This window comes from Neoarius graeffei, chromosome 24, assembly GCF_027579695.1.
Source record: "Neoarius graeffei isolate fNeoGra1 chromosome 24, fNeoGra1.pri, whole genome shotgun sequence".
NCBI lineage: Eukaryota > Metazoa > Chordata > Actinopteri > Siluriformes > Ariidae > Neoarius > Neoarius graeffei.
This window is the reverse complement of record NC_083592.1, coordinates 6,769,890-6,788,711: the sequence shown is the minus strand read 5'-3', so window position 1 is coordinate 6,788,711 and position 18,822 is coordinate 6,769,890. Positions and strand designations below refer to the sequence as shown.

The window sequence follows — 18,822 nt, the reverse complement described above, 5'->3', positions numbered from 1 at the left end:
TATATATATATATATATATATATATATATATATATATATATATATACAAATATCATCTTTTGTCTGTTTCTGTTTTGGCAGAGATGCCATTGTGACGAGTTTGGTGAACTGCCTGACCAGCTTCATGTCCGGGTTTGTGATTTTTACCGTTCTGGGCTACATGGCCGAGCAGAGACACGTTAACGTGGAAGACGTCGCCAGAAACAAGGGTAAGAACAAACTAACTGCATGCTGATCCAGGAAACCAGGCATCATAAAGACAAAGTCCTTATTTTGATCAGAATTATTAACATATTAAAATATAATATTCTATAATATTAAGCAGGAAAAACAGATATCGTTTTTTGCCCCATTAAAGGCCCGAGTCTTCTGTTCATCACTTACCCAGAAGCCATTGCCAACATGATGGGCTCTACATTTTTCGCCATCATCTTCTTTGCGATGATGATCACACTGGGATTGGACAGCACGGTGTGTTTACACACACACTTTTTTTTTCAAATATTGCTGTACAGTATTTGTAGATATAAACTGTGTGTGTTTGTCCAGTTTGGAGGTCTAGAAGCCATCATCACTGCCGTCATGGATGAGTACCCAGACTTTCTGTCCCACAGGAGGGAGGTGTTCGTGCTGGGCCTCGTGACCGTGTGCTTTTTGGGCTCTCTGAGCACTCTTACCAAAGTGAGTTCCTAATAATGTGTACACTCCTCTCAGTTGAGTCCAAATCAAATTGAAACTGATCATTTTGGTTTGTTTGGTCTTTGTTTGGGCTCAGTTTTACACCACCAAACCAACTAAATGTTAAGCACATTGCCCAGGTTTGAAGGGACTCCGGCATTTTCTTTGCCTTTTGAGGAGCCACCATGTCATACTCAGGACCTCAGACAGGTTTCTTCAGGTGCTTTCACCAATCCAGTGCTGAGTCCATTTGATTCGAACTCCTGTGTGTTCTTCCACAGTGATTCTACTCTGAAGTGTCTTATCTGCAGGGAGTGAATTCAAGTGAGAAAGTGTTTTGACTCTGAATCAACTCGTGCAAGAAGGGATCTCTCATGAGAAAGTAACTCGAGTCTGAATCGACTCACCTGCAGGGAGTGAACTCTAGTGAAAAAATGATTCATTTCTGAATCGACTCACCAGCAGGGAGTGAATGCTAGTAACGAAGTGATTCATCTCTGAATTGACTCACTTGCAGGAAGTGAACTCTACTGAGAAAATGATTCATTTCTGAATCGACACACCTGCAGGGAGTGAACTCTAGTGAGAAAATGATTCATATCTGAATCGACTCACCTGCAGGGAGTGAACTCTAGTGAGAAAATTATTCATTTCTGAATCGACTCACCTGCAGGGAGTGAACTCTAGTGAGAAAATTATTCATTTCTGAATCGACTCACCTGCAGGGAGTGAACTCTAGTGAGAAAATTATTCATTTCTGAATCGACTCACCAGCAGGGAGTGAATGCTAGTAACGAAGTGATTCATCTCTGAATTGACTCACTTGCAGGAAGTGAACTCTACTGAGAAAATGATTCATTTCTGAATCGACACACCTGCAGGGAGTGAACTCTAGTGAGAAAATGATTCATATCTGAATCGACTCACCTGCAGGGAGTGAACTCTAGTGAGAAAATTATTCATTTCTGAATCGACTCACCTGCAGGGAGTGAACTCTAGTGAGAAAATTATTCATTTCTGAATCGACTCACCTGCAGGGAGTGAACTCTAGTGAGAAAATTATTCATTTCTGAATCGACTCACCTGCAGGGAGTGAACTCTATTGAGAAAATGATTCATATCTGAACCGACTCACCTGCAGGGAATGAACACTAGTGAGAAAATGATTCATTTCTGAATCGACTCACCTGCAGGACGTGAACTCTAGTGAAAAAAATGATTCATATTTGAATCGACTCACCTGCAGGAAGTGAACTCTAGTGAAAAAAATGATTCATATTTGAATCGACTCACCTGCAGGAAGTGAATCAAACATGCTGTGCATGTTCTGGAGATGTGGACTGATGAAGAAAATAAAAAAAAAAACAAAATAAACACAGGATGTGACACCCAAAATGTTTTAAATTCATTACTTATATAATTATCAAGTCAATCATTTCGTACCAGCTCCCAGTTCTCCATGTTCGGGTGATATTTGTGATTTCTACACACACTTGGTTTGTTTGTTTCTGTCACATGTTTCAGAGCAATAAATGAAAGAGTTTAATAAAGAACTTCAACAAACAAATCAAAAGAATCAATTTCACTCTGATTCAGAGTCAACAAGCAGACTCATAGGTGTGAAGGCATTGTATAACACACTTCCTAGTGTTTTTCCACACACTCTGAAATGAAGCCTTCTGTAGAGAAACAGCTCTGTGTCTGAGATGTGAACAAAGATTCATTTTGCAGGTCAGAAAAATGTGACGCAGCAAAGATTCACTCTGTGCATTCGGAAACGAATTATAAAGGTGTAAAAGAGTTTGTTGGGTTTTTTTAATTATATTTATTCATTATTTTGTGGTAGATACACAGATGTGAGCAGTGGAATGTTTCTCAGTCTCTCTCTCTTTTTTTTTTTTAAACTTGATAACCATCCAGTTATGGGCACAGACTCCACCCCGCTGCCAAAGTGACTGAACCTAAGGGCATTTTCTTTATTAAGGTCAATCCAAGAGAGTTTAAAAAAGTCAAGATGAATGGTCTGCTTTTATCACCTTGAAGAACTCAGGAGCTTCATAACTGAGTGAACTGAACTTCCATGAACTGTTTGGTTACAGGGTGGAGCGTATGTAGTAAAACTACTTGAAGAGTTTGGAGTCGGATCCTCCATAATAGCCATCGTGTTCTTGGAAGCCACCGCTGTCTCCTGGTTCTATGGTAAGAAAACAGTAAAGTGTGAGTTCAGTACAAATGAAAAGCATCCATGAGTTAACCATCTTGCAGCAAAATATTATATTTTTAATTTTTTGTAATATTATCATTTATTATATAATAGTATAGAATAACATTAATGGTATCATTATATTACATAATCGCAATGTCTAGTGTCACCCAGATGAGGTTCCCTTTTGGAGTCTGGTTCCTCTTATGGTTTCTTCCTCATGACTTCTCAGGGAGTTTTTCTTTGTTACTGTCACCTCTGGCTGCTCATTAGGGATCAATTTTTAAATGTAATATGTATACAGTATACATCTGTCCATTGTTTAAAATACTATACAAATAGAATAGAATTAATTCTATTATCCCAATGCTAGTCATACTTTATGCAAAGCACAGGATCAGATTTTGGGTTTCATATCTTTATTATCACCTCAAACTTGTAAAAATGAGGAGCACTTTTTCTGTGACACTTAAAAAAACCACGATTAATGTGCGCAATCTTTCTCATTTCCTCTCAGGCATTAACAGATTCAGCAACGATGTTAAAGCCATGCTGGGATACACACCTGGAATCTTCTGGAGGTTTTGCTGGGTAGCCATCAGCCCGACTTTCCTCGCGGTGAATAAAAACACTCCTTTTATTTCCTGACATTATGAATTTTGAAGTGCGAGAACCTTCTAGAAGTCTAAAGTCTAATGGCTACAGAAGGTCAAGCGTTAGTGCCTTATTATTTTCTCATTTAGAAATGTAGAAGTTGTTTCCTTCCCTCCATTCCTTAAAGACACTTTAATCCCATTTTTGATCACCGCCTCACTTTTGAAACTTCTGCGTTCCAAATGTCAATCTCATTCACCCCGCTAACACAATCATGCATTCCAGAGCTGACATTCACCCCTCCTCCACATTACACTTCTTATTTCTTTCATATTTGCCCCCGAGCATGATAAACGACCATCTCCATCTCTGCCACAGGTGCCCAGAGATTATTTGAAGCATCAGACATTTGTCACTGTCGTCACACACCAAAAAAAGTACCATTTTATGCTTAGAAACTTTTTGATTGGGAAATGCAACAGTATAGGTTTGGAACAATGAGGAACAATCTCTATTAAATAATTAATTAAGGCCTATGAATACATGGATGGATGGATGGATGGATGGGTGTTTATAGCTTTACTAAACACTGTAAAGTTCTGAGTGACTCTCTTCATGTCCAAATCTCAATATTAGATCTCGGTGTCTAGACTTGGATGTAAAATCTTTTGTAATCAAAAAATATAGTTTGTGTCACATTCTAAATATTATATATATATATACACTGACTACGACGCAGGAGATCGGGGTTCGAATCCCGGTCGGGGCAAAACATCATCCAGTAAGGGTCCTTAGGCAAAACCCCTCATGATATATCAGCCTACCTCAGGAATGAGTGAAAACATAACTGATAGAGTCATACCGGCTCAGACGTCGCCCGGGTCAACAAGGTCTGCGTCAGTTGCTAGGGAACCAGGGCAAACTGATGAGAAATGGGCTACTGGAACAAGACATCGATGGACGAGGACAGAAAATACGGATTTGCTGGAATGCTACTATACAAGCAATCCCAGAGAGAGGGGATACATGCAGAGAATGTGGGACCACTGGATACTTTGAAACCCACAATCAAGGCTAACAAAGAAACAGCTATTAGCCCAGTGTTCCAACATCCATAATCGAAATCTGCTATCACAACTAGAGATTAATGAAATACAACAACGATGCTACGGCAAGGGGGAGCCAGGAAGACAGGTCAGCGGGGAGATGTCATCATCCCCACAACCAGAGATTGGGTACCAAGCCCCAACAGCTAACAGCCTCAACACAAGAGCTGCTGACCTGAGAAGGAAGATCATGACCCAACTGGAAACCTGGAGCCCCCGACGAATACCGAAGCTGAGTTGCCAAGTACCTTCAGAAGATCTACTAGTAGATGTGAATGCTGCTCTGAAGACAATCTCCACAAGAACCATCACTGAGACCAACAAGCTGATACACAGTACAGCAACAGTAATCATGGAGATGCTTGGACACAAGGTGGGCTCGGGACATAACAAACAGTATCCACCATGGAAGAGACGATTAGAGGCCAAGATAAAGGCAGCAAGGAGAGAAGTTAGCCAGCTAGCTGAACTACAGAAAGGGAACATGGTGAATAAAGGGGCGCCCAGGAAGTACAACTCACTCTCCATACCAGAGGCACTCGAAACTGCCAAACAGCGACTAACAGCTCTGGCCACCCGGTTGAGGAGATACACCAAGGAAGGAGAGGCCAGGAGAATAAACAAGCTGTTCTCCACTGAACCAGCCAAGGTGTACCAAGGTGTACTCTCAATGGCAGGGGAACAACAACCGGTCAGACCCACCAAGAGCTGAGGTGGAAAAATACTGGAAAGACATATGGGAAAGAAAGGCATCACACAACACCGATGCCCAATGGTTAGTGGACCTAAGAGCTGACCACAGCAACCTCCCAGAACAAGAACCAGTAACCATCTCAATGGCAGACGTCCAAGAAAGAGTGTCAAAGATGAAGAGCTGGACAGCACCAGGCCCCGATATGATCCATACGTACTGGCTGAAGAAGCTAACTGCACTCCATGAACGCCTAGCAGCACAGATGAACCAGCTGCTGAGGGATGGAACCCACCCAGAATGGCTAACCCAAGGCAGGACAGTCCTAATCATGAAGGACCCCCAGAAGGGACCCATCCCATCCAACTACCGGCCAATTACCTGTCTCTGCACAACATGGAAGGCCCTGTCAGGCATCATTGCGGCAAAAATGAGTAAGCATGTGGCTCAATACATGAGCGAGGCACAGAAAGGAATTGGCAGTAACACCAGAGGAGCCAAGCACCAGCTACTGGCCGATAGAACAGTCGCCCGAGACTGTAAGAAGAGACAGACCAACCTGTGCACTGCCTGGATTGACTACAAGAAAGCCTACGACTCAATGCCACACACATGGATACTGGAATGTCTGGAACTGTATAAGATCAACAGGAACCTAAGGACCTTCATACAGAACTCAATGGAAATGTGGAAGACAACCCTAGAGGCCAACTCAAAACCCATTGCCCAAGTCAACATCAAGTGCGGCATATACCAAGGAGATGCGCTATCACCACTGCTGTTCTGCATAGGCCTGAACCCCCTCAGTCAGATCATCACGAAGAGTGGCTACGGGTACCGATTCCGTAGTGGGGCAACAATCAGCCACCTGCTCTACATGGATGACATCAAGCTGTATGCCAGGAATGAGCGAGAAATAGACTCGCTGATCCACACCACCCGGATCTACAGCGATGACATAGGGATGTCATTCGGATTGGACAAGTGTGGCCGGATGGTCTCAAAGAGAGGCAAGATGATCCAGACTGAAGGGATTGACCTACCAGAGGGCAACATAGGTGATATCCAAGACAGCTACAAGTACCTTGGCATCCCACAGGCTAATGGAAACCATGAAGAGGCCACAAGGAAGTCAACCACAGCCAAATACCTCCAGAGAGTAAGGCAGGTCCTGAAAAGTCAGCTGAATGGTAAGAACAAGGTCCGAGCCATCAACATGTATGCACTACCAGTCATCAGATACCCCGCTGGTATCATAAACTGGCCAAAGGAGGAGATAGAAGCCACAGATATCAAGACTAGAAAGCTCCTCACCATGCATGGAGGGTTCCACCCCAAGTCCAGCACCCTGAGACTATACACTAAGCGGAAAGAGGGAGGCCGAGGGCTAGTGAGCGTCAAGACCACGGTCCAGGATGAAACATCGAAAATCCGAGAATACATAAGAAAGATGGCCCCAAAGGATGAACTGCTAAGTGAATGTCTCAGGCAGCAGAACCCTGATGAGAGTGCAGAGGAGGAGGAGGAACAGACAACCTGGAGAGACAAACCCCTACATGGCATGTACCACCGTCAGATAGAGGAAGTGGCTGATATCAAGAAATCCTACCAGTGGCTGGATAATGCAGGACTGACAGACAGCACAGAGGCACTAATCATGGCAGCACAAGAACAGGCCATAAGCACAAGAGCCATAGAGGCCAGGATCTACCAGAGTAGATCAGACCCAAGATGCAGACTGTGCAAAGAAGCCCCTGAAACAGTCCAGCACATAGTAGCAGGGTGTAAGATGCTAGCTGGATCAGCGTACATGGAGAGGCACAACCAAGTGGCTGGGATAGTATACAGGAACATCTGCAACCAGTATGGAATAGAAATACCCAAGTCCCAATGGGCCATACCACAGAAGGTGGCTGAGAACAACAGGGCCAAGATTCTGTGGGACTTCAGCTTCCAGACTGACAAACAGATCCTGGCTAACCAACCGGACATAGTGGTGGTGGACAAAGAGCAGAAGAGGGTGGTGGTGATAGATGTGGCGATCCCAGCTGACGCCAACATCAGGAAGAAGGAACATGAGAAACTTGAGAAGTATCAAGGGTTGAAAGAGCAGCTGGAACGGATGTGGAAGGTCAAGGGTTGCGTGGTCCCCGTGGTAGTGGGGGCACTTGGGGCAGTAACCCCCAAACTGGGAGAGTGGCTCCAGCAAATCCCAGGAACAACATCTGAAGCCTCAGTCCAGAAGAGCGCAGTCCTAGGAACATCGAAGATACTGCGCAGAACCCTCAAACTCCCAGGCCTCTGGTAGAGGACCCGAGCTTGAGGATGACATGGATACCACCCCCCCACCGGGGGTGAGAAGGAGATTTATATATATATATATTTATACAGCTCCAAACAAGCACCAAAGCTTCTGTACATCCACCGAATGAGAAATGTACCACTACAATCTGAATTTTATTTGAATTTATAAGTGAAGCTTTGTAGCTTTGAATGACATCAAACTAAAATTGTCATCCATGAATTTCTATGCAAAGGTTCGAATGAAGTTTTTGTTCAAATTACATTTATTTTCTCTTACAAATTCACTGAACTGGATAAACAAATTAATCTGAATTTGAAATCGGATTGTTCCACTAAAAACTGAATTTGAATTTTCGTACATGAACTGATAGGCGACGAGGCATGTAGCACCGAGCTGTCTAGAAGTCGTGTACGGCGAGATTGAGTGGAATAACTGTTTTATTCTATACACATTCACTGGATTTTGAGAAACAGAGCATTTTTATTTTTAGCAAATTCGATAAATAACTTTATACAAAATGTCCGACAAAATAATTTTTGCTTAGAATGTAAACAAACAGGTGAAATGACAGGAGCAATTTGTGAAAAATGATAATAATAATAATAATAATTATTATTATTATTGAAAAGTAAAAAAGATACATTCTTACCATCAAATACTTTTATTCCATATTTTGTTCCCTTTTTTGTATTTTTGGGGGTTTTGTTTTCGAGTAGAGTTTTTATTTTGTCCTCGGTTGCTTCAGTAACACTCTCTGCCATTTTGTTTTTCTTCTTTTTCTTTGGGGTGTTTTAGCAGTTGGCCAAAGTTTGCAAACCAGCTTAAAGGTGCATTACTGCCACCAGCTGGACTGGAGTGTGGAACAGGAGATTTTTTTTTGGGGGGGTGGGGGACTATATATTTAGCTATTTCTGTTTTTTTTTTAAATACTTGATAACGAAGTGATATATCTGACTTGATGTGCTCTGCCATCTTGTTTTTCTCTACTCACGGTATATGAGCTGATATCCTAGTAGTCAAGTAGCCAATCAGAGCACGAGATTGATCATATCCAGTGAAAGTAAACAGAATAAAACAGTTATTCCACTCAATCTTGTCATACACAGATCATAGACAACTCAGTGCTACACGCCTCGTCGGCTCTCAGCTCATGTACGACTCAATTTCATGGAATAACTGTTTTATATTTGAAAGATGGAACTTTGATAATGTGCAATTCAACTACAAAACATTTATGAATTAAAATGAAGGCATAAATTCATGTAGTAGCACATTTTCACCTTTCTTATTCTATAGAATTCATACTGAGAAAAAAATTATTAGAATTAAAATACACACTTGCTTTGTGTGCTAAATTAATTCATGTAAACATGCAGCTAAAACCCAAAGTGTATATTTGACTCACTTTACTGGTTCAAATTTAATTAATAAAGTAATGTTTATGAATATTTAAGTAAGGGGTGTGGCTTTGTACCCAATTTGCATACGAGCTTCTTGTTTTGTAGAAGGCTGTTCTTTTATGAAATGTTTTGAAAGGTCAAGTTTCCAGTAACGTTTTTTTTCCCTACTTCACCCACCTTTCATGTATTAAAGTTAAATTTACTCATCTCATCTCATTATCTCTAGCCGCTTTATCCTGTTCTACAGGGTCGCAGGCAAGCTGGAGCCTATCCCAGCTGACTACGGGCGAAAGGCGGGGTACACCCTGGACAAGTCGCCAGGTCATCACAGGGCTGACACATAGACACAGACAACCATTCACACTCACATTCACACCTACGCTCAATTTAGAGTCACCAGTTAACCTAACCTGCATGTCTTTGGACTGTGGGGGAAACCGGAGCACCCGGAGGAAACCCGCGCGGACACGGGGAGAACATACAAACTCCGCACAGAAAGGCCCTCACCGGCCACGGGGCTCGAACCCAGACCTTCTTGCTGTGAGGCGACAGTGCTAACCACTACACCACTGTGACACCCCTTAAATTTACTTATTTTAAAAAAAGAAAAGAAAAATGCAGATTAAATTGACTTACATTATTTAAATGAGAGTAATCCTCAATGCCATGTAAACTGTACGTAAATTCTGATTATGTACAAATACACAACCAGATTCTAGCATTCGTGGCTCATATAAAAAAAAAGCACGAAAAGTGTGTTGTTATTGAGTGAAAGCAGGAAGGATACGATCTCAGACATCCATTTGTAACAGAAATGTAATATTCAGATATAATTTCTGAAAAAAAGTGGATTCATGTCAGTGTGTATTAGCATCAGTTTTGACCCCATGAGTGTGTTTTCTTGTTCAGTACATCATCATAAGCTCTCTGCTGAATCCGGCTCCGCTGATGATGTTCGATTACAAATTCCCCGACTGGAGCATCATGGTCGGTTACATCATCGGTTTCTCGTCTTTCATCTGGATTCCTGTCTACATGGTGTATAAGCTGGTATGGACACCTGGCTCGCTTAAACAGGTGAGGACAGGAAAATGTTTCATAAAAACGCTACACGTTTATACCACAGTGCTGTTGTGTCCTGGATTCTGACTGGTCAGTGTTGTTGAATGTTGATTCCATGCCATGACCTTTGATCTCTGACCTCTTCCTCCTGGTTGTTGGTTTTGTTCTCAGCGTCTGGCTGTTTGCCTGCGGCCCGAACGAACGCTACATGACATCCACACGGACACGCTGGGTTTGACTCCGGTACCTTAAAATGGCCTGAAACACACTGGAAACCACACACACACACACACACACACATACACACACAATTAAAGAAGCAATAAGTAGCATCTTTTGATCCACTTTCCAAGTGCAATACTCGACATGCTGCTCACGTATAAACACAATTCCAACATTACAGCATAATTCTATCGAAAATTCTCTTCAGGTTCTATTTTTCCTCTGGATTATTTAACAATTATTCCACAAAATGGAGTCATACATGAGCTGATAGCCAGGCGCATAGCACTGAGTTGTCTATAATCCATGTACGACGAGATTGAGTGGAATAACTGTTTTATTCTATCCACATTCACTGGATTTTGAGAAACAGAGCATTTTTGTTTTTATTTTTTGCAAATTCAATAAAAAACTTTATACAAAATGTCTGACAAAATAATTTCTGCTTAGAATGTAAACAAACCAGCGAAATGACAGGAGCAATTTGTGAAAAATGCGATAAGAATAATTCTGAAAAATAAAAAAGATATGTTCTTACTATCAAATACTTTTATTCCATATTTTGTTGGTTTTTTTGTATTTTTTTAGGGTTTTCTTCTTCTTCTTTAGGGTTTTTTTGGCAGTTGGAAAACCAACTTAAAGGTGCATTACTGCCACCGACTGGGCTGGAGTGTGGAACAGGAGATATTTGGGGGAATATATATATATATATATATATATATATATATATATATATATATATATATATATATATATATATATATATATATATAAACCTATTTCTTTTAAATACTTGATAAAATTTTTTGGGGTTTTGTTTTCAAGTAGAGTTTTTATTTCGTCCTCGGTTGATTCAGCAACACGCTCTGCCATTTTGTTTTTCTCTACTCATGAGATATGAGCTGATATCCTAGTGGTTGAGTAGCCAATCAGAGTGTGCGATTGCTCATATCCAGTGAATGTGGATAGAATAAGACAAATTACACCACTGTTCAGTAGATTTCTTGAGCATGGTCAGATCACCTGCCTACTTCATCAGGGTGTGTAATTCTCACAAGATTGTATTTTTTTAAAAAGAATGGCAGTAAAATAAATTTTCAGATTGGCTTCTTTGAGAAGAAGGAAAAAATAGATATATATGTTTCTATAAAGGTTTCCTGGATGACGGCTGGACGCTGATGCTGAAAATAATGTCTGGGTTGAATATCGCTTGCTGTTTATACTGCAGCGCTTTGGAAATCTGGATGCTGATTGGTCAGAAGGAGAAGGCATTTAGTCATTATCTGTAATTATCGTTTCTATAGTAACAAAGTTATGGAAGTTACATTGTCAGAGCTGGACATTTATGTTTTCCAACGTCTTCAGGACTGAGGAGTTTACGCTTCTTTGCGGTTTCTTGGTAACAGGATGCAACAAGCTATGTACCTTTTTTATCTTATTAACTTCTCAAGAGAAAGTGAGTCTGGTGAGGGAACGACTGTTTATTGCTGCTATAACATAAGTATTTGCATTTTGGTTCCGGTTTTATTAGCGGCAGGAGAATTCCTTGATGCAGTTTATTTTAGCACGAAATGAAAAATGCTACTTATTGCTCCTTCAGCTTTATAATTTCCAATCAGAAGCCAAATCAGCTCACAACTCAAAGCAGTGCAATATTTGAAAATGCAGAAAGTGAACTAATGAAAAAAAAAGGTGTGAAATTCATGATCTATGAGAAAAGTGAGAAAACGACACCGCTTCATTGATGACTGGTTGATGTTTCATCTTCTTTGTTCAACATTTAGACGTTTTTATCTGTTATTCTAGGTAGGAAGTGACATCGCAAATGGAAAAAACGTTCATGCAAACGATATGATGTTTACCTCATGGTGAGAAGAGAAATCACAGTCACTTTTCCAGATGTGCGTTGTGGAGAGATTTCCTGGGTGTGTGCTGCCTGAACATCTGTATCGCTTTTCAACATCAAAACTTTGTATCATATCGTATCGGTCGTGTGTCTCCAGGAAACTTTAAAAACAAAAAAAGACTGTTGATGAAGACTGTTTCAAATCCATATGATTTCTCTGCATTACTGTAATGTTTTTAACACAGCCTCGTTGACTTCCCATCTGGAAATATTCAGTGCATTCATTCATGAAAAACCACTTTATCCTGAGCCAGCTTAGTCATTTGTGGGCATGTACCAACTGCCAATGTTGTCGCTTGTAGGTGTGGCCTGTCCAGCAACTCTACTAACTAGCTATGTATGCTCACCAGAGTGGACGCTCCAACGATCTCTGCAAGCTTTCGTTTCTTCATAATGTTTCGATACACATTAACAACAACATGACATGTTTGCAACACAGCAAGGAATTATGGCTACATCACCACGTTACACTATATCTGTGACTGGAACATTGCACATTCGTCAGCCGATATGACAGCGTAGAGAGATCATACAAGCTTGAAATCTCACAAAGGTGGATTCATCTTCACTCAGCCTTCACATGAAGAAGTACACCAAGCTCTTAATGGCAGATCCATACCACTAGATCAGTGACTCCAGTGTGTCTTTATGCATCATTCGACGAATAAAGTGTAATATTATAAGTCGTCTCTGTACTTAGGTTCCTGTGGGCACGGTGGCTGAGTGTAATTGACTTCACTGTCTGAAGATCAGACCAATAAATTCCTCCTTCATCCTTCAAAAGCACATCGAACAAACCGGTGTCTAGATCAACCAGGGAAATTACTGAGAAGTCAACAAGGACGTGTTACAATTCGCAATGCAGTGTTTATCCTATAGCCAAGATTTACAACATGTAATTCTCTTGTTCTTTTTTTTTTCAGAAAAAAAATGACCAAATTTGATTTCTGATTGCTGTGAGGCGAGAAACGTCGCCTTCTTCTTATTCGTGTGTATGGTATCGTAAATTGTGACAGAGAGTCTTGCTTGTGTAAATGTCTGAAGTAACAATAAAGGTCTATGATGATGATGATGATGATTTATACAGTACCATCCGTACTACACTCTATAATCACATGCTTGTGTGAAAGTAAGTGGGATTTTTCTCACGCAAGACATTATGTGAGGAAAGAAGAGAGCAGCTCCTGTTCTCCTGCTTTCCTAGGAGCTCTGCTCTGTTTATGCCGTTTTTTAATTACCACATTGATTTGCATAACGAAACCCATGCAGGATCAGAGGACGCCATTGTGGCAAGCGTTTAAATGAGATGTTTTATTAAAGACCACAGTAAATCGAATCAGTGCAGCTCTGAAACAGAGGTATGAGGGTCTGGGAATATGAAAGAGAAGATGCTAATTCCAAATTCAAACACTTTGCAAATGGATCAAAGGCCTTGGCGGCGTTGGTGGGTCTCAGAGCGAGCGAGCAAGCGGGCAGAAAACAAAAGAGTTCACGAGCTCAATGCACTTTCTATTAATGAGCACAGTGAATAGATGGGTGAAGCGCAAAAGCAGCAGTGGAGAAGAAGCTTCTCAAAGTTTCTGCAGCCTGAGGCCACTTTAATTGTAAAAAAAAACAAACCTAAAGACAGTATGGATTTAATAATATATGAGCTCAAGTCAATGATCCAAATATCAGATTTATTTATGCATTTGGGTACAATATTCATTTGTTTACACATTAGTCTTTCACTCTTGTGTAAACAAATGAATATTGTGTAGAATTTTTTGGTCACAAAATTCTACACAAAATAGCCCATATTGACAAAGTGAAAGCAGGTTTTTAGACATTTGTGCTACTTTATTAAAAATCAAAATGTAAAATATCATATGTTCACAAGTGTGCACACCCTTTGATATGACACCCAAAAGTGAGCTGAGGTGCATTTTGTTTCCACTGATACTGCTTGAGATGTTTCTACAACTTAATTGGAGTCCACCTGTGGTAAATTGGACATGATTGGGGATTGCCAACACCTGCCTACAGTGGTGCTTGAAAGTTTGTGAACCCTTTAGAATTTTCGATATTTCTGCATAAAGATGACCTAAAACATCATCAGATTTTCACACAAGTCCTAAAAGTAGATAAAGAGAACCCAGTTAAACAAATGAGACAAAAATATTGTACTTGGTCATTTACTTATTGAGGAAAACGATCTAATATTACATATCTGTGAGTGGCAAAAGTATGTGAGCCTTTGCTTTCAGTATCTGGTGTGACCCCCTTGTGCAGCAATAACTGCAACTAAACGTTTGCGGTAACTGTTGATCAGTCCTGCACACCAGCTTGGAGGAATTTTAGCCCGTTTCTCCATACAGAACAGCTTCAACTCTGGGATGTTGGTGGGTTTCCTCACATGAACTGCTCGCTTCAGGTCCTTCCACTACATTTCGATTGGATTAAGGTCAGGACTTTGACTTGGCCATTACAAAACATTAACTTTATTCTTCTTTAACCATTTTTTGGTAGAATGACTTGTGTGCTTAGGGTCATTGTCTTGTTGCATGAACCACCTTCTCTTGAGATTCAGTTCATGGATCAATGTCCTGACATTTTCCTTTAGAATTCACTGGTATAATTCAGAATTCATTGTTCCATCAATGACAGCAAGCCATCCTGGCCCAGATGCAGCAAAAGAGGCCCAAACCATGATACTACCACCACCATGTTTCACAGATGGGATAAGGTTCTTATGCTGGAATGCAGTGTTTTCCTTTCTCCAAACATAACACTTCTCATTTAAACCAAAAAGTTCTATTTTGGTCTCATCCGTCCACAAAACATTTTCCCAATAGCCTTCTGGCTTGTCCACGTGATCTGCAGCAAACTGCAGACAAGCAGCAATGTTCTTTCTGGAGAGCAGTGGTTTTCTCCTTGCAACCCTGCCATGCACACCATTATTGTTCAGTGTTCTCCTGATGGTGGACTCATGAACATTAACATTAGCCAATGTGAGAGAGGCCTTCAGTTGCTTAGAAGTGACCCTGGGGTCCTTTGTGATCTCGCCGACTATTACATGCCTTGCTCTTGGAGTGATCTTTGTTGGTCAACCACTCCTGGGGAGGGTAACAATGGTTTTGAATTTCCTCCATTTGTACACAATCTGTCTGACTATGGATCGGTGGAGTTCAAACTCTTTAGAGATGGTTTTGTAACCTTTTCCAGCCTGATGAGCATCAACAACACTTTTTCTGAGGTCCTCAGAAATCTCCTTTGTTCATGCCATGATACACTTCCACAAACATGTGTTGTGAAGATCAGACTTTGATAAATCCCTCTTCTTTAAATAAAACAGGGTGCCCACTCACACCTGATTGTCATCCCATTGATTGAAAACACCTGACTCAAATTTCACCTTCAAATTAATTACTAATCCTAAGGGTTCACATACTTTTGCCACTCACAGATATGTAATATTGGATCATTTTCCTCAATAAATAAATGACCAAGAATAATACTTTTGTCTCATTTGTTTAACTGGGTTCTCTTTATCTACTTTTAGGACTTGTGTAAAAATCTGATGATGTTTTAGGTCATATTTATGCAGAAATATAGAAAATTCTAAAGGGTTCACAAACTTTCAAGCACCACTGTATATAAGGTCCCACAGTTGACAGTGCATGTCAGAGCAAACTCCAAGCCATGGGGTCAAAGGAATTATCTGCAGACCTTAGAAACAGGATTGTGTCAAGGCATAGATCTTGAGAGGGGTATAGAAAAATTGCTGCAGCTTTACAGGTCCCAAAGAGCACAGTGGCCACCATCATTCATAAATGGAAGAAGTTTGGAACCACCAAGAATCTTCCTAGACCTGGCTGCCTGGCCAAACTGAACGATCGGGGAAGACGGGCCTCGGCCAGGGAGGTGAGCAGGAACCTGAGGGTCACTCTGACAGAGCTCCAGCGTATCCTTGTGGAGATGGGAGAACCTTTCAGAAGATCAACCATCCAGGCAGCACTCCACAAATCAGGCCTTTATGGTAGAGTGGCCAGATGGAAGTAAAAGGTACTTAGTAAAAGGTACATGACAGCCCATTTGGAGTTTGCCAAAAAGCACCTAGAGGACTCTCAAACCATGAGAAACAAGATTCTCTGGTCTGATGAAACCAAAATTGAACTTTTTGGCCTGAATACCAAGCGTCACATCTGGAGGAAACCAGGCACCACTCATCACCTGGCTAACGCCATCCCTACAATGAAGCATGGCGGTGGCAGCATCATGATGTAGGGATGTTTTTCAGCAGCAGGAACAGGGTGACTAGTCCTGATAGAGGGAAAGATGAATGCAGCTAAGTACACCAAGATCCTTGAAGAAAATCTGTTCCAGAGCGCTCTGGACCTCAGACTGGGGTGAAGGTTTACCTTCCAGCATGACGACATCCCAAAACACACAGCCAAGAGAACAAAGGGAGTGGCTTTGGAGAAAGTCTGTGAATGTCCTTGAGTGGCCCAGCCAGAGCCCAGACCTGAATCCAATTGAACATCTTTGGAAGGAGCTGAAAATGGCTGTGTATTGATGCTCCCCATCCAACCTGACAGAGCTTGCAAGGATATGCAAAGAGGAATGATCAAAAATGTCCAGAAACAAGTGTGCCAAGCTTGTAGCTTCTTTCCCCAAGATGCCTTGAAGCTGTAATTGCTCCCAAAGGTGTATCAACCAAGTATTAGGCTAAGGGTGTGTACAGATATGCAACCCCTAAATAACGTATTTTTGTCAGTAAAATAAAATTGCATATTTTCTAAAAACCTGTTTTCACTTCATAATTATTGCCTATTATGTGTAGATGTTTGAGGCAAAAACTGAACTCAGTCTATTGCAGAATAAGTCTGTAACATAATAAAATGTGGAGAAGGTGAAAGGGGTGTGCAGACTTTCTGGCTTGACTGTATGGAACACATTTCGATGCATTAACACCTACCTTTATGATACAAAGCCAGACTGTAGTGAACTGATGTGTATTCATTTCCTTTGTAGGTTGATGTCATTTCATCATGCTACATGATAGCATTTAAAGAACAGCGAGAGTACTATTTGGACAGGATACGATTTCCAGACATGTGTCTGTTAAGTAATGTTGCCAAAGGATGTCTGTAGTAATTATGATCGATTCACACAAGATAAGTGATCTCTGTATACATCATGGAGATGGGCGTGTCTTCATGCATGGCCATTACACTAAAACTCCATGTCTACCCACACACCTCATTTTAATACAAACTGATTATTTTGGCTTTTATTGTAAGCACTTGGTGTAGGGGGTGTGGCCATTCACGTTCTTGAGCACATGATAATGATATGTATGTCAGCTGTACATGAGCTAGGAACTCAATACTTTACCTAAAACCCCCTGGAAGCATTGTTTCTCTTAAACGTCCTTTTAAACATCATTCATATCCATATCATCGCTCTGTGTTTTAAATTCAGACTGGGTTCAGTGAGAGATTATAGTAAATGAGATATTCTGGTATTAAATAATTGACCCCACCTCCCCATGTCAAACCAGTCCACTCTGAATAGAGCTTTATTCCCAGTAATTTATATTGTAATAGTTTGCCAAAGAAACAGAGCATTGGGAATCAACATCATGTTACACTGCATTGCGTAGATCAAGAAAATTGTGTCTTTGCTTCGGTTGTGATGGATTATTGGTATGAGTGTTTATTCTTAGTAGTAGGACATCTAAAATTCCCAGCGGTATGGAGACAGGACTTTGGATAAAATACAAGCAGACAAACTGCAACAGAAGTAATTCATTTGTAAGTAAGTTAGCTATATAATTAACAGTTATTCCACGAAATCGAGTCGTACATGAGCTGATAGCCAACGAGGCACGTAGCACCGAGTTGTCTATAATCCATGTACGATGAGATTGAGTGGAATAACTGTTTTATTCTATCCACATTCACTGGATTTTGAGAAACAGAACATTTTTATTTTTTTGAAAATTCGATGAATAAAAACTTGATACAAAACTCCAACAAAATAATTTCCGCTTAGGCGGACTTCTTAAAAACCTATCGATGACAGCACGAATTGACTTTAGTGTTGGTTGTTTTTTTAGAAAGTGCCGTCTCGCTGTCGTGCCGAGGTAGAGAATTACTTTAGACATTTATTTAATTCTTCCTTGGACATTGCAGTTCTGTAATTTTCAAACCTCTTTGAGCTTTTGAACCAGTCTAAAAAAATTCAACAAATTTTAATGCGTGAAGATGAAGAATGCAAACAAACCGGTGAAATTACAGGAGCAATTTTGGAAAAAAATGCTATAATAATAATAATAATAATAATAATAATAATAATAATAATAATTCTTAAAAAAAAAGATATGTTCTTACCATCAAATACTTTCATTCCATATTTTATTGAGTTTTTTTGTATTTTTGGGGGTTTTGTTTTGGAGGAGAGTTTTTATTTCGTCCTCAGTTGGTTCAGCAACATGCTTTTTCTCTACTCACAGTATATAAGCTGATATCCTAGTAATAGAATAGCCAATTAGAGCACGTGATTGCTCATATCCAGTGGATGTGGATAGAATAATATAAAGTATGCTTAGTTTCTTAGCTATATTATCCTCAGAACTCCAGTGGGTCCAGTTACATAACTAGCAGGAGTAATG

At 40.5% G+C, this 18,822-nt stretch overlaps 1 protein-coding gene across 1 annotated transcript in view; it reads left to right on the top strand.

Moving 5' to 3' along the window:
* Positions 1–10,291, top strand: part of slc6a4b (solute carrier family 6 member 4b) — a 43,786-nt gene extending 33,495 nt beyond the window's left edge. Inside the window, exons 9-15 of the mRNA XM_060907998.1 lie at positions 82–209; positions 359–471; positions 550–681; positions 2,778–2,877; positions 3,399–3,499; positions 9,887–10,054; positions 10,211–10,291. Of these exons, the coding sequence (XP_060763981.1) occupies positions 82–209; positions 359–471; positions 550–681; positions 2,778–2,877; positions 3,399–3,499; positions 9,887–10,054; positions 10,211–10,291 (823 nt within the window). The remainder of the gene's footprint in view (positions 1–81; positions 210–358; positions 472–549; positions 682–2,777; positions 2,878–3,398; positions 3,500–9,886; positions 10,055–10,210) is intronic.
* Positions 10,292–18,822: the final 8,531 nt, after the last annotated feature.